The sequence below is a fragment of the Phacochoerus africanus genome, chromosome 15, assembly GCF_016906955.1.
Source record: "Phacochoerus africanus isolate WHEZ1 chromosome 15, ROS_Pafr_v1, whole genome shotgun sequence".
In the NCBI taxonomy this organism is placed as follows: domain Eukaryota; kingdom Metazoa; phylum Chordata; class Mammalia; order Artiodactyla; family Suidae; genus Phacochoerus; species Phacochoerus africanus.
The window spans coordinates 72,877,673-72,894,542 of NC_062558.1; the positions used below are offsets into that span (position 1 = coordinate 72,877,673).

General features: G+C 39.9%; 1 protein-coding gene across 1 annotated transcript in view; it reads left to right on the forward strand.

The window, feature by feature from the left end:
• DDX50 (DExD-box helicase 50) overlaps window positions 1–9,873 on the forward strand; it is a 41,130-nt gene extending 31,257 nt beyond the window's left edge. Inside the window, exons 10-15 of the mRNA XM_047760811.1 lie at window positions 605–724; window positions 1,944–2,017; window positions 2,242–2,401; window positions 4,248–4,382; window positions 5,623–5,667; window positions 9,379–9,873. Of these exons, the coding sequence (XP_047616767.1) occupies window positions 605–724; window positions 1,944–2,017; window positions 2,242–2,401; window positions 4,248–4,382; window positions 5,623–5,667; window positions 9,379–9,657 (813 nt within the window). The 3' untranslated portion in view covers window positions 9,658–9,873. The remainder of the gene's footprint in view (window positions 1–604; window positions 725–1,943; window positions 2,018–2,241; window positions 2,402–4,247; window positions 4,383–5,622; window positions 5,668–9,378) is intronic.
• The last annotated feature ends 6,997 nt before the right edge of the window (window positions 9,874–16,870 follow it).

The following is a 16,870-nucleotide window of genomic DNA, read 5'->3' on the forward strand; positions in this document are numbered from 1 at the left end:
TTAGCCATTTTTTGTTAGTGTTGTATTAAACTGATTGGAATATTTTGCCTTTGCAAATGATTAAATTCTTTGAAGCATAGAATCATGCAAGGGAGTTATAAAAATTGCCATATAAAGAATCCTGGGATAAGGTGGTTAAAAGGTTTTAAATCATCTCCCCTTTTATTGCAAAATTCAGGCATAAAATTCTTGTTGAAAAGAGCAACAGGATTGAAATAGAAATTTTTTTTTTTGTCTTTTGTCTTTTTGCCTTTTTCTAGGGCCACACCCACAGCATATGGAGGTTCCCAGGCTAGGGGTCTAATTGGAGCTGTAGCCACCAGCCTACACCACAGCCACAGCAACTCAGGATCTGAGCTGTGTCTGCGACCTACACCACAGCTCACAGCTCAGGGGGATCCTTACCCCCTGAGCAAGGCCAGGGATCGAACGCACAACTTCATGGTTCCTAGTTGGATTCGTTAAGCACTGTGCCACGATGGAACTCCTGAAATAGAAATATTTTTGGTGGTAATAGTTTTTTTATTAGTAGTAGTATTATTTGGATGCTGGAATGACTGTGTAATTTGCCATATTTTAAGAAGTGTTACCTATTTATTTTTAGGATGTTGAGTCCTATATTCATCGCTCTGGACGCACAGGTAGAGCTGGCCGGACAGGGATTTGCATATGTTTTTATCAACCAAGAGAAAGAGGTCAACTAAGATATGTGGAACAAAAAGCAGTAAGTAGAATTAAATTATTTCAGGCTTATTATCTAAATGATGGCTTAGAAAAGAACTCTTTTTGTATTTCTTCTCCCAAATAGATCTTTATAACTTTTCTCAATTTAAGCTGCATTTGGATGTGGAGCATGTGGAGACCTTAATTTACATTAGCTGCAAGACTTTGTTTTAATACAGCTTTTATCGTGAGGAAAGAAGATCTGACTTTCTCATTTTTCCCTTGAATTTCTCCCTTGATGATAAAATCAGAAGTGCATTGTGGGAGCTCCTATTGTGGTTCAGTGGGTTAAGGACCCAACATTGTCTCTGTGAGGATGCAGGTTCCATCCCTGGCCTTGCTCAGTGGGAAGGATATGGTGTTGCCGTAAGTGGGCTGGGATCCGATATTGCCGTGGCTGCAGTGCAGACCCCAGCTGCAGCTCTGATTCGACTTGTAGCTTGGGAATTTTCATATGCCGCAGGTGCAGCCATTACAAAAAAAAACTGCATTGTGATTTCAGTACTTCTTAGTCCAGTATTGTAAATGTGACATTGTCTTGGTGTAATAGTTAAGACTTTGTCGGAGTTCCCGTCCTGGCTCAGTGGTTAATGAATCTGACTAGGAGCCATGAGGTTGTGGGTTCAATCCTTGGCCTCAGTGGGTTAAGGATCCAGCATTGCCGTGAGCTGTGGTGTAGGTCTCAAATGTGGCTTGGATCCCGCGCGTTGCTATGGCTGTGGCATAGGCCAACAGCTACAGCTCTGATTAGACCCCTAGCCTGGGAACCTCCATATTCTGCAGGTGCGGGCCTAGAAAAGACAAAAAAATATTTTGTCAAGTATAATGGTACACTAGCCAATTTCTATGAGAAATTACACATTTTTTGTAGTCTGGAGTTTTTGTGGTCTTTCACATTTTTCCTATTTTTATGATGTGTGTTTCTATACACTATTTCATATACTTTGTAAAAGGAGGAGAGTAAAAAATTGATGTAAACAGCATCTTTTTAAAAAAATCAACTTTTATTTTGCACCTGAAATCCTGTGATTGTAACTGAGAAAATTCAAAAAAATTTTTTTCTCTGTCTAGAATTTGTAATCAATGATTTATTAGAAAATCTTTTGATCTGCTAGAGCTTGGAAATCTTTAAGTCCAAGAAATGGAAATTCAGCAAACTAGATTTAGGAATTAATTGTAAAGACTTCCATTTTTCTTTAATGTAATTCTTTCATTTTCAGGGAATTACTTTTAAACGTGTAGGTGTTCCTTCTACAATGGATTTAGTTAAATCTAAAAGCATGGATGCCATCAGGTATGCTTTCTGACCTTGCTGAATAATTTTTTCTCTTGTATTAGGCTATACATCTTTAAGCTCTCCTAGTTCAAATATCAGAAAATTTTATCACCAGTTTTACCAGCAGACATTTAATTACATTAAAATACAAAAATGTTGCTCTTTCTTTTCCCATTTATTCTCTTGTCTTTAATATTCTCCCTTTGTCTTGACCAAGGAAATTTACTATTTTTAAACCATAGGTCTCTGGCTTCCGTTTCTTATGCTGCTGTTGATTTTTTCCGACCATCAGCTCAGAGACTGATAGAAGAGAAAGGGGCAGTGGATGCACTGGCTGCAGCATTAGCTCACATCTCTGGCGCATCAAGTTTTGAACCACGATCTTTGATCACTTCTGATAAGGTATAAATCTGTGAGAAAATTGTATGTGGTTAAGAAAGATTAAAACTGAACCATAGATATCTCTCTATCTGGAGTGAAATATAGGACATATTCACTTTGCACAGTACTGTGTTACACGAAACTTGAGTAACAGAACCTATTCATTTGTTTGCCATGACCCGTGCAAATCGAGAAATAGACTCTGTGCAGCTAACACACTGTCCTGCAGAGTAAGGATTGCCTCTGTGTGTGTGTGTGTAAGTAAAATACCATCTTAGCTGACCCCTGCCAGGTTGGTATCAGAGGTCAAAACAAACCACACCAGAACCATATATTCTCATTATAAATGAATGTTTTACTCTTTGTAATTAGTAAGTAATCTGTGAGGTGATACTTTAGCACTGAGCAAATACCCTATCCCTAATAACCCACCAGATACTTCTTAAAACATTTAAACCATACTCTTAAGAAAATGTTAAGATAGACTTTTAGATCCAAGAAGTATTTAGAGGTCATTTAATCCCAACTTTTATATAATAAAAGAATCCCTCATCTAACCTGATTAAGTGTCTTAGCAACAGGGTGTTAGTGAATGGTTTGATATTTCTTTTATCGGTTAAACCAAAATCTGAAGTCTTTATCATGAATGTCTTATAGGGTCTTCCCTTACTACCTCATTGGTCTCAGCTCATATCACTCTCTCCTTGCTTGTTTCAGCTACCCTCACTTATATGCTGATACTCAAACATAAACTTAATCCTACACAAGGCCTTTGTACCTACTTGTATTGTCTTGAATGTCCTTTCCTTTTTTATAACCTTGGCTTTCTCCTTCAGTTCATTCACGTTTCTACTCAGATATCACCATATCATCAGTCTTTCCTCATCACCCTATCTAAAATAGCTTACTCCTCCCTTTACTATTTTCATTTTCTTCCCCCCCCCCTTTTTTTATGATGCTTATTACTGTCTGACATTCTCTGTATTTCCTTATTTGTTTGCTATCTCCTTCCTACCATTATCCACCCCCCTCCACCTTACCAGTGTAACCTCCATGAGACAGAGGACTATTTCGTATTAAATCTCTAGTGCCTAGTACAATCTCTGGCATATACATAGGGGGCATTCAAACATTTGTTAGATGAATGCTTCCCTATGTCTTCTTTATGTTGATCCTTTTGATGTCTGGTGAAATTTTACACAGCAAGTGATTTTTGCCTATGTAATAGTCCTCCAAAACTTAAAGAAGTTTGTCCTCTTGTTTTCCCAGTCAAAGCTAACTTTGATTCCTTCAGCATTTCCTAACTCTTCACTACCTTATCTTTTCTCGGATGCTGTAGTTTAATTTCCTCTTAAAGTATGAAGATTAGAATTAAATGTAGGAGTTCCCATTGTGGCTCAGTGGTTAACGAATCCGACTAGGAACCATAAGGTTGCGGTTCAATCCCTGGCCTTGCTCAGTGGTTTAAGGATCCGGTGTTGCCGTGAGCTGCAGTGTAGGTTGCAGACGCGGCTCAGATCCCGCGTTGCTGTGGCTCTGGTGTAGGCCAATGGCTACAGCTCCGATTCAACCCCTAGCCTGGGAACCTCCATGTGCCGTGGAAGCAGCCCAAGAAATGGCAAAAAAAGAAAAAAAAAAAGAAATGTAGTCTTTACAGCAATGTATAGAAGAATGGTACTTTCAGTGATCTATAAACATTAGTCTTCTATTAACATAGTGTCAGAGAAGTTTTTTTTGAGCAGTCCTGTTATACTATTGGCTAATAAGATATGCATAGTTAAGTCTTGAAGGACTGTCAAGTTGGGATATCATTGTCTTACTGCTGCGCTTTTTTTTCCCAAACATAATGTGACTTTTATTCCTTAAGGGGTTTGTGACCATGACTCTGGAAAGCCCAGAAGAAATTCAGGATGTCAGCTGTGCTTGGAAAGAACTTAACAAAAAGCTGAGCAGTAATGTCTTGTCCCAAATTACCAGAATGTGCCTCTTAAAAGGAAATATGGTAGGCTTTTCTAAATACTGTCATAAATGTTTATAAAGACTAGCAGATTTTGTTCATCCTTTTTTTGAGGCCTGAGATGAATAATACTGTTTTCTCCATGTGTTGGTATATTTCCAGTTGTAAATTTGAGGAGTTATATAAGTAACCTATTCCTCTAGAAAGCTGTAAGTCATTCTGCTTAATTTGACTCCTATTCACGTTATCTTGAGTTTCTGCCTTTGTGTTCATATTACATGTGGTCGTGAGTGTTTCCATTCTAAGATTAAGTAACATATAATTGCAACAACTAAACAGCTCTATTTTTTAGAGAATATACAATATTGGTTTTTAAGTGGCATGCTATTGGTTGTTTAAAGTGAATTAAGTATTTTCATACATTTATGAAATGACAAAGTTAAAACCTTCTGTAAATTTAGTGACTGATTTCTGTTGGTTCTGAGAAAAGATGTTATATTTATTCATCGAACTTGACTATGTATAGGTTCATTCAAGCCTAGAGCTTATTAACTTGATTACTTTTTGGAAATATTTATCTTTCTCAAAGTTGAATATCACTTACCCTTCGAAAAAGATTTGTAGCAAGTATGAGACAAATATATACATTCAGAAAAAGTGTGGAGGGGAGGTAAAATACACCAAGATCCTTAGGCCAAACTCTTTGCTATACTTGAATATTAAATTAACTTTCAAGTTACTGGCAACCAAAATCAAAGAGAAAACATCTCAGGTTACCTCATTCTTATTATCTGGTAAACGTTTCAGCTTTTTAGGAGAGAAAGTTTCTGGCACTAAATTTTTTAAGGAATTTATTAGATAGGTTATATTACAGGGGACATGAAACATTACAGTGTCTACAAAAACTTTTCTAGGAGTTCTCTTGTGGCACAGCAGGTTAAAGATCTGGCATTGTCACTACAGCAGCTTAGGTCACTGCTGTGGCATAGGTTCAATTCCTGGCCATAGGCATGGCCAAAAAAGAAGAAGCTTTTCTAGAGAATAGTCTAGATTCTTAGTAGTACTCAGTCCTTATTAGATACTGTGTTTATTTTTCAGATTTAGAAAGGACATTTAGCAGCCATTCTGTGTCATACATTATTATATACCAACTGTTGTAATCCTGTAAGCAATCACTGGACACATTTAATCTTTTCTTTTTTTAGCTAATGTAAGTTTACCAGTAAGTATTTTAAAAAATCAACTCATATGCATCTAAATAAAAATATTTTCATTTTGCTTTTAGGGTGTTTGCTTTGATGTTTCCACAGCTGAGTCAGAAAGGCTACAGGTATTTAAAAAAATCTTATCTGTTAAATAGTTCAGTATGTTTCTTTAAAAGGTAGGGATTTAAAAAATACATAGTCATAATATCATTATCATGCCCGAATCAATTAAGAATAATAAATAAATAATAAATACCCAGTCTGTGTCATAACTTTAAAATTATGAATAATTTCAAACAGAATGGTATAATGAATCCCCATGTACTCATCATCCAGCTTCAGCAGTTACCAGCTCATGGCCAGTTGTGTTTCATGTCTACTTCCATCCACTTTCCCACTCTCCTATATTCTTTTGAAGTAAATTCTAGGAAGTCTATCATTTTAGCCATAAATATTTCTGTATGTCTAAATGGTAAAAAAAACACTTAAAAAACATAAACGTAATACCTTAACTCACCCCCCAAATAATAATTCCTTAATATCATCCAATTTTATGTTTAAATTTTCCCTCTTGTCTCCTAAGTATCTTTTTTTTTTGCGTCTTAGGATTTCACCTACAGCATATGGAAGTTCCCAGGCTAGGGGTCAAATCAGGGCTACAGCTGCTGGCCTACACCATAGCGACAGCAACGCCAGATCCAAGCCACATATGCAACGTACACCACAGCTCACAGCAATGCCGGATTCTTTAACCCACTGAGCGAGGCCAGGGAACCCACAACCTCATGGATGCTAGTTGGATTCGTTTCTGCTGACCTACAGTGGGAATACCCTAAAATCTTTAAATGTAAGGTCCATGATGTTCATATGCTGAAATTTGAGGTTTGTCTCTTTTACTCTATAGGTTCTCCTTGCTTAAAAAAAATTTACCTAGCATTTTATCTGTTGAAGAAAGAGATTGTCAGAGTTCCCGTCGTGGTGCAATGGTTAACGAATCCGACTAGGAACCATGAGGTTGCGGGTTCGATCCCTGCCCTTGCTCAGTGGGTTAACGATCCGGCATTGCCGTGAGCTGTGGTGTAGGTTGCAGACGAGGCTCAGATCCCGAGTTGCTGTGGCTCTGGCGTAGGCCGGTGGCTACAGCTCTGATTGGACCCCTAGCCTGGGAATCTCCACATGCCGCGAGAGCGGCCCAAGAAATGGCAAAAAGACAAAAAAAAAAGAGATTGTCCCCTAGATTCCTACACTGTGGAATTTGTCTGGTTCCTGTGCATATTTATGTACAAATTTTGAAACAAGAATTGGGGGTTATTCTGTTTTTAAAGTCTTTTGAAAAATTCAGACTACAATTTCCTATTGTGGCTTAGCAGTAATGAACCTAACTAGTATCCATGAGGACTGAGGTTCAATCCCTGGCCTCTCTCAGTGGGTTAAGTATCTGGTGTTACAGTGAGCTATGGTGTAGGTCACAGATGCAGCTCGGATCTGGCCTTGCTGTGTATGTGGCATAAGCCGGCAGTTATAGCTCTGATTCGACCTGGGAACTTCCCTGCCCTGGATGCAGCCCTAAAAAGAAAAAAAATTCAGAATATATTGTGAACACATTTCTTTATCAGCTATTCAGTTATTTATTTTTATTGGTTCCCTGGCATTTGGTCACCTAGGTGGCCAACTTAATGTCCTATTTTCTGACATCTAGATTATTTCTGATACTAATATACTATTATAAACAGATCAGCCTTAAATGTTGTCTTAGCTAACTCATTATGCATTGCCATATTTACCTCCTTAAGATGAACTTTTTAAAATGTCTGCTCAGCCAAAAGGTTTGTGCATTTTTAAGGCTTTGGTCACATATAGCCACCAGAGATGTGTGTGGCTGTTTGCTCACTCTTAGCAACAGTGTTGTTTTTTTTTTTTTTCTTCTTCTTTTTAGGGCCACAAGTGCTGCATATGGAAGTTCCCAGGCTAGGGGTTGAATTGGAGCCGCAGCTGCCAGCCTATATCACAGCCACAGCAACGTCAGATCCAAGCCGCATCTGCTACCTATACTACAGCTTGGGGCAACGTTGGATTCTTAACCCACTGAGCAGGGCCAGGGATTGAACCTGAATTCTCATGGATACTAGTCAGGTTCGTTATTGCTGAGCCACAAAAGGAACTCCCCAACAAGGTATTTTAATATTAACTTTCCTTGGTAATTCATGATCATAATGAAGAACAGTTAATATAGTAGGAGATGACATTGATACTCTTAGGAGCTGCAGATTTTTATATCTTTTTTTTTTTTTTTAGGGCCACACCCAAGACATATGAGGTTCCCAGGCTAGGGGTTGAATTGGAGCTGTAGCCGCCGGCCTCCGCCACAGCAATAGCCACACCAGATCTGAGTTGGCATCTGTGACCTACACTGCACCTGGATCTTTAACCCACTGAGTGAGGCCAGGGATCAAACCTGTGTCCTCATGGATACTAGTCAGATTTGTTTCCACTGAGCCACAGTGGGAACTCCTGATTTTTGTATCTTGAGCTGTTTACCCCATAACCAGGTGTTTCCAGTGGCTTCATTTTTTTAATCTCCATTATCAGCTCTCACTCCTTGCTTCTGTGAGTATACGTGCTAAAAGCTATGCACTACTTATTAATAGTATATTCCTTCGTGCTAAGAAACTAGTGCTCTATTTTTATTTTATTTTATTTTTTTTGTCTTTTTAGGGCCACACCCATGGCGTATGGAAGATCCCAGGGTAGGTGCTGAATCTGAGCTGCAGCCACCAGCCTTCACCACAGCAATCTAGGATCCTAGCTGTGTCTGTGACCTACACTACAGCTCACAGCAATGCTGGATCCTTAACCCACTGAGCAAGGCCAGGAATCAAACCTGTGTCCTCATGGATACTGGTCAGGTTCTTTACCACTGAGCCATGACAGGAACTCCACGGTGCTCTCTTTTAATAATGTACAAACTGAGTAGGAATTTAGAGTCCCAAAATCAGCCTGAAAATTTCTCCTGAGACTAAAACTTAGAAGCTTTTAGAAACTTCTTTTTTGGGGGTGGGGAGGGGAGAAGGAAAACCAAGCTTTGCATTGTTATATTAAATTTGAGAGTTTTAACAGGATTGACTTTTTCATTTTTAATGACATTGTTTTCTTTCTGATTTTACAAGCAGTACATATTCATTGTAGACAACTAGGAACACGTAAAAGTAAAACATAAAAAATAACAATCACCCATGATCCCCACCTCCACCCAGTAGTAACCACCATTAGCATTTTGGTGCATTTCCTCCAATGCACCAAAATGCAATAGAGTTTTTTTCCTATCTGCATTTTTTTTAAATTGGAATATAATCGACCTAAAATACTGTGTTAGTTCCAAGCACACAACATAGTGATTTGATATTTCTATATATTACAAAGTGATTACCAGGATAAATCTAGTTACTATCTGTCACCATTCAAAGATATTATAATCAATTATATTCCCCATTCTATACATTTCATCATTTATTTTGTAACTGAAAGTTTGTACCTCTTGATCTGTTTCACTCATCTCCTAACCCCCCAACTTACTCTCCTCTGGCAAGCACTTGTTTGTTCTCTATGTCTGAGTCTGTTTCTGTTTTGTTCGTAAAACTTAGGGACTTTAGTGAATGAGCTTAGAATATGTTTTTGTTTTTGTTTTCTGGTTTTCAGTTTTGTTCCAGATACTTTGAATTAATGGATAAATGGCCTTTAAGTAATAATAAATAATGAGAAAAAGAGTCTCTGTCCTAATGTACTTGCTTATGGCTTATATTTTGCATTTATATTAATCCTGTAAATTATCCCAACAGGCAGAGTGGCATGATTCCGACTGGATACTCTCAGTGCCAGCCAAGTTGCCTGAAATCGAAGAACATTATGATGGAAATACAGCTTCCAATTCCAGACAGAGGAGTGGCTGGTCAAGTGGCCGATCGGGCTGGTCTGGTCGGTCAGGTGGTCGATCTGGTGGCCGGGCTGGTAGACAGAGTCGACAAGGGAGTCGGTCAGGAAGTCGACAAGATGGTAGAAGACGAAGTGGGAACAGAAATCGATCAAGAAGTGGGGGCCACAAACGGAGTTTTGACTGAGATAGTTAATCTGTCAATGTGAGCTTGCCTGTTGCTGCCTAATCATGTACATTATCCACCTAAAAATTAGGTCATCATAGTTGAGGTATGTGTCTGCTACTTGCAAAGAAGTTGGTCGTATTTTTTTAAAAGTATTTCACAAGAATGGTTGTAAACAAATCTACTTATCCAGTTAAAACTTTGAATAAAAAAACCTCCTTTTATTGTCTCTTTTCACTGTGCATTAAGAATTTTCTCAGTGTAATCTTTTAAAACTCCTTCTAAAATGTGGCAGTTAAGTTAATCTTAAGGTTGCTTGCATTTTATAAAATGTGGTGTGTCTGTATTCAGATCATTCCTCCTATAGGATATGTGGTATAAAATAAGAAATCCCTTTTACATTAAGGAGTGTATGAACTCATGACATGATTGATTAGGTGGAACATTTTAAATTCTAGATAAAGTTAATTAGGCATTCCCATTGTGACTCGATGGGTTAAGTACCTGACATAGAGTCCATGAGGATGTGGGTTCAATCCCTGGCCTCGTTTGGTGGGTTAAGAATCTGGCATTGCCACAAGCTGTGGTGTAGGTCTCAGATGCCGCTCAGATCCACTGTTGCTGTGGCTTGGCATAGGCCGGAAACTGCAGCTCTGATTTGACCACTAGCCTGGGAACTTCCATATGCTGCAGTATGGCCGTAAAAAGAGGGGAAAAAATAAGGTGTGCAAGCAGCGCATACTCAGTAATTTATTCAGTTAGATATTGGCTGCATGTCTACTATGTGCTCTTTACTACCCCAGTCCCCAAGGAGGATAGAGTGATGTGTAAGACACAGTCACTATCTTCAAGGAATTTACAATCTAAAGACAAGCAATTATGGTTGAGATGAACACCGAACACCTAAGGGAGTTGCTCAGCAGAAACAAATCTGACTGGCATCCATGAGGATGCAGGTTCAGTCCCTGTCCTTGCTCAGTGGGTTAAGGATCCGGAATTTCCATGAGCTGTGGTCTAGGTCACAGAGGAAGCTTGGATCCCGAGTTGCTGTGGCTCTGGCATAGGCCAGCAGCTACAGCTCCGACTGGATCCCTGGCCTGGGAACCTCCATATGTCATGGGTGCGACCCTCAAAAAAAGGCAGAAAAGTAAAGAAACCACCTAACATCTAAGATGAAAGTAAGTATGGAATGCTAAAGATCTAGTTGGGGTGCACCTATCCAATCTCAGGAGTCAGGCTTTTTGAAGAAGTGATACCTAAAAGGAGAAGTAAAGCAAAAGTACCACTTGATCTAATCAAGTACACGCGAGTCATGGGAAGAGGAGTTTAGAAGGGAGAGGGTTTGCAGGCAGAACAATACAAGTGTACCTTGTTGTAACACACTTTGACGATACTATTTGTTTTACAAATTGAAGGTTTGTGATAACCCTGCGTCAAACAAGCCTATGTTGAACAAGTCTGTTAATCCCATTTTTCCAACTTTATTTTTAACTTAAGGTAGGTACGTTGTTTTTTTAGACATAATGCTGTTACCTTAATAGACTACAGTATAGTGTAAACATAACTTTTTATATGCACTGAGAAACCAAAACATTTGTGAGACTTTATTTCAATATTTGCTTGATGGCGATGGTCTGGAACTTGGGCCCGCAATATTTCTGAGTGATGCCTGTATATGCAGAAACCCAGAGGCAAAGAATAGCATGGTGAGTCTGAGGACCTACAAATAGTGTGACTTGCACGTGATGGGCAGAGGACAGGCATAGATAAGGACTTAGGGACCAAATTTTAAAGGTCTTGTTTACAGTTTTAAGTTGAGATACTTCCTTGAAGACAGTGGGGAATCATTCAAGGATTTAAAGTTAGGAGTAACCTAGTGAGATTTGCGTTTTAGAAAGATTACTGGCTACACTGAGGAGACTGGATTGCAGAAGGGCCAGACCAGAGGCAAGGAGCCCTCTGAAGAGGCTGTCATAGTAATCCAAGGTGAAAGTGATGGTCAGCACTAATGATAGGTAACATATTTTGAGTAATGGGAACCAAGGCACTTGAGGGGTCGTTGCTTGTCCAAAATCACACAGCTGGGTGGAGTTCCCCTGTGGCTTAACAGATTAAGGTTTTGGCATTGTCACTGCTGTGGCTGTGGTTACTGCTGTGGCATGAATTTGATCCCTGCCTGGGGAATTTCCTGCATGCCATGGGTGAGGCCAAAAACAAAAAACAAAACAGAATCACACAGCTGGATAATATATAGTGGAATGAGAATTTGAACCAAGATAAGTCTCACTTCTGTACCAGCATTCTTAACCACTGTGCTAAATAGTGGCAGTGAATTTTGAGAAACATGGATAGATTTCAGAAGTTTTTAGGAAATGAAATTGTTAGGGCTTTGAATTGGAAGATAAGAGAGGCAAAAGACTAAAACCTAGACTTCTGTCACTGAAATAGGTAGTAGAACAAAGAGCAAGAAAAGTTATATGGGGAAGAAGTGGGAATCTGATTAGTTCAGGATTAGCTATACTTTGGTATTGAGTATTTCATGAGAAATGCAAGAGGATATAAACAGGAGGGAGTTGGATTTACAGGTCTGAAGCAGGAGAGAGATCTGTTCTAAAGGTTTGTGAATAATAAGAAATGGTAATTATAGCTAAGGTAGTAAATGAGATGATACAGGCAAAGTATAGTAAGAAAAGAGGGCTGAACAGGGAACCCAGAGCACACTCATGTACTTACTTTGTAGCAGAGGAAAGGGGAACCCACTGAGAAGGGATGATAAGAGGGCACAAAGCGAGAAGTATGGGGCTGTTAAAGGAACTAGTAGACAAGCCTGGATTGGCCTTTTTTATTTGGCGAAAAGACATGTGACATGGGGAACAGCCATATTAATAGGGTATTGAGAGTAGAAGCTATTTAGCAGTGGGTTCAGCAGGAAATGGGAGATAAAGAAGTAGGAACAACAAGTATGAACACATCTTCCAGAAATTTGGCTGTGAATAGGGAAGAATAAACTGGATGTAGAAGAAAGGACATGAGATCGCAGACTTTTGCAGTGGGAGAAGAGGGAAGTTTGAGCATATTGAAATACTCATATGGGAAGGAGCCAGAAAGGCGGGAAGAGGGGAAAGAATGAATATATTGGAGTTCCCGTCGTGGTGCAGTGGTTAACGAATCCGACTAGGAACCATGAGGTTGCGGGTTTGGTCCCTGCCCTTGCTCAGTGGGTTAACGATCCGGCGTTGCCGTGAGCTGTGGTGTAGGTTGCAGACTCGGCTCAGATCCCGAGTTGCTATGGCTCTGGCGTAGGCCGGTGGCTACAGCTCTAATTCAACCCCTAGCCTGGGAACCTCCATATGCCGCGGGAGCGGCCCAAGAAATAGCAACAACAACAACAAAAAGACAAAAGACAAAAAAAAAAAAGAATGAACATATGAGGGAGCAAAATCCCTGTGACAACCCAGAGGGATGAGCTCAAGCATGATGGGAGGTTTTAGCTTTAGATGGTAGAAGCATATCTCCAACATTTTGTCAAGAGGCAGGTCTGATTATCACATAAGTGCATTTGCACGTGTTAAGATAAAAAGTTGAGCGAGTGCCTACTTGATGTTTTCAATTTTTTCCAGTGGTATTTTTTTGCATGGTCATCCACCGAAGGTGAAGAGGGAAGAGTAGGTTAAGAGATTTGAGGAAAGTGGAAAAATACTGAGGTATAAGCTCACGCGAGGTGTAGAACACGATGGAGAACTCACCGGGCAAACTGACGATCACAGGCAGCTTTGAGGGTCCAGCTGAGATGAGAGAGTGACTTTGTAGTGTCATTAGAGTGATTTCTGGTAACAACACTCAGCATTGTGCTGCAGGAATGGACATGGGAGGCTACTGATTGAGGATTGGGGTTTTGCTGTGTAAGATGAAATGATGACAAAGTGAAGATGTTAAGGACTTAGCAGAAGTGATTGACGTAATAGTCCAAGATGTCTAGACTGCTTAAGAGGGGTTAAAGAAGAATGAAGAAGGAAAGGGGCAAAGGAGTGAAGGTCAGTGAGGGCTAACTGAATTTGAGGTCAAAGAATTAAGATGCCCCGTGTTTCATGGATGGTTTTCATGGACAAAGAAGTATCCTAGAGGAGTTCCCGTCATGGCTCAGCAGCTAAAGAACCTGAATAGCATCCATAAGGATGCGGGTTTGATCCCTGGCCTCGCTCAGTGGTTTAAGGACCTGGTGTCGCCGTGAGCTGTGGTGTAGGTCACAGACGCAGCTCAGATCCCACGTTGCTGTGGCTGTGGTGTAGGCTGGTGGCTAGAGCTTGGATTGGACCCCTAGCCTGGGAACTTCCGTATGCTGCAGGTTCGGCCCTAAAAAGTCTCCTAGAATGAAGACAAACGAGGACTGAGTAGGGAGAGGAAGACTAAGCCAGTTGCCAACATACCAGAGTGGTGGAGGTTGGTAAAGTACCTGAAGCGGTAAAAGGTGAGATAATGACATATCTTCAAAGGGACATGGGCATTTACACGAAAGTCATGGGGTAATAGTTAGGAAATGGCTTTAAGGAAAAGAGGAGGTCACTGACGTCAGTGTACATTGAATGTGAGGGAACAAGCAACATGTAAGCTACAGCAGAGTATTTTCCAGTAAGAGCCAGATTTCTTTTTTTTTTGTCTTTTTGTCTTTTTAGGGCCACATCCGCAGCTCATAGAGGTCCCCAGGCTAGGGGTCCAATCGGAGCTACAACCGATGGCCTACGCCAGAGCCACAGCAACGAAGGATCCAAGCCACATCTGTGAACCACACCACAGCCCACGGCAACGCTGGATCCTTAACCCACCGAAAGAGGCCAGGGACCAAATGCGAAACCCCACGGTTCCCAGTTGGATTCGTTTCTGCTGCCCCAAGATGGAACTCCAAGAGCCAGATTTCAATTAAGCCAAATGCTGGATTGAGAAAGGGGTCATTTTGATTATGGGGAATGGGATTTCAGATAGCTAAAGGGATCTCAGTTGGCTTTGCACCTGAGTGTGAGCTCTGCATTTAAACCCAAGAAGAAACGGGCTCCATTCCTCCTGAGGTACTTGGTACTTCAGACAGAACATGCTGTGTACCTACAAGGTCCCAGGCACTATGTTTGACATACAAAAGGGAACAAAGAGTGTTCAGTTTCTGCCCTCAGGAGCTCAGAATCTAGTGAAATACACAGACACAAAGCTAGGCCCATGGCAGTGACTAAGTGTGATGACTTGAGAGCTCTGCACAAGGACACCCAGCCCAGCCCAGGAATGGGGTGGGAGTGCAGAGGAAGCTTTTGGCCATGATGATTGTACATGAATTAAGTCAGGTAAAAGAAACAGGGAAGTGGGAATGGGCATCCAGGTAAAGGCACAGAAAAGCTAATGTAACAAGCTCTAATTACGGCAAACAATAAGTAGCTCTTGTTGCCAGAATACTGTTTGTTTTTGTTTTTCCTCACACCCATGGCATGTGAATGTTCCTGGGTCAGGGACTGAACCTGTGCCACAGCAGTGACCCAAACTACTGCGCCATAGGAGAACTCCTATTGCCAGAATCTTGACTATGAGGAAAGCAGTGGTGAGAAGAGGGCAAGAGTCCTGTCTTGGAAGGCTTCATAGGCCTTGTTTTGGAGAGTCATCAAAGGCGTTCAAGGAGGAGTGTGAAAAAGATAAACGTGTAAGTAAATGCCAGCAAGGAGAAGGATGGATTTAAGGGGATTTTTTGCTCAAGGCTGGCTTCCCTATCAGCAAGGAAAGGGGGGGGCATATCCTTAGAATATTAATTAATAGCTTTCGGTGTCTTCTGGAAGAAGGAGGGGGCAGGGCAAATTCCTCATCAAATTCTCAGCTTTGGGCTGAATGCAGCCGCTTGTCTTTACTCTGCTCCTTCCTTACAGAGTCCAGAACTCATGGCTGCACTTTCTGGCTATTCAGAGCCTTCCATTTGATATTCTGTATCTTAATGTTGTCCCTTAATAGCTATTTGGACTTGAATCAGTTACCCCGATCTTCACTTTTTGAATTTGTAAATATGTTTTGTTCTCTTCAGCATTAGAAATTTGAATAATGAATTCACACTTAGGTGTGAATGTCTGAGAGCCTCTTCTCACATTATTTTCATTTTGCATATTTTGGTAGTAGTGCATAATAATGGTTTTTTAAAAGTATTAGTAATATTGTGGAAAATTTGAAAAAGAGAGAGGCAAACAGAAGAAAATTAAAACCATCCATAATTACCTCTCTCAGAGATAATTATGGCTAATATTTTGTTGTATAGACCTTTGAATTCACTGTGTGTGTATACATACTTTGAGAAATAGAAAATTTCCCAATTTTATGAAAACATATCATCTACATCAGAGGAAAGTGGGCTGGCAGAATCAATATTCAAGCAGTTACTTCACATTTCCTATCAAATGGATATAAAAGACCCATTTCTTCTACTTGTTACTGAATTTTATACTGATGACTAGTTGAAATACGGTAACTTTGCCACCTTTGAGCCAGAAAGGGCCTTCTGCATGTTTCTTTTTGGAATTTTGGCCTTATGCCTATGTGCAGATATGTTACAAGGAATTTATATACTTTATAAGCCTTGACAACAATATTCCATTTAGTAGTGTCCTGGGCTTACTCTGTTGTTAAACATCTGTTGGTAATAAAAATATCCCTGTACTATGTGCAGCAGTCTCATGAAATTTTGTGGTTTATTAACGAGACTGCAGATTCCTAACTGCTTTCCTGCCTGGGCATACAGCTAAAATTTTCTTCAAAGGGTTCCTTTCTTCCCCCACTACTAGTGACAGGCTAATGTGTAATGGACACTGTCCAAAATCTTAAGGATGCAAAGATGGATAAATCAAAACTCCTGGCTCAAGGATGTCACAGAGTGTGAGTTAAAGCATCATTGTATATTTATACAAATTTATCTGGTAAAAAACTGACAACTGTGAAACATCAATAATTTGTGAAAAAAAAATTTTCCTTTAAACTGTCAGATTAAAAGTGCAGTAAAATTAATCTTATGAAATACATAAATAAAACTTCCAGCATTTTCCTTTGTCATAAAATGATTAATTTTGAATTGTCTTTCCACAAATCTTGACACACTTATGAGTTTTAATAGCTCTTATTTATTGTGCTGTATGTGCCAGGTACTGCTGCACTCTTTTCATTCATTTTATATATATATATATATAATTACTATTATTTTTTTTTTTTTGTCTTTTCT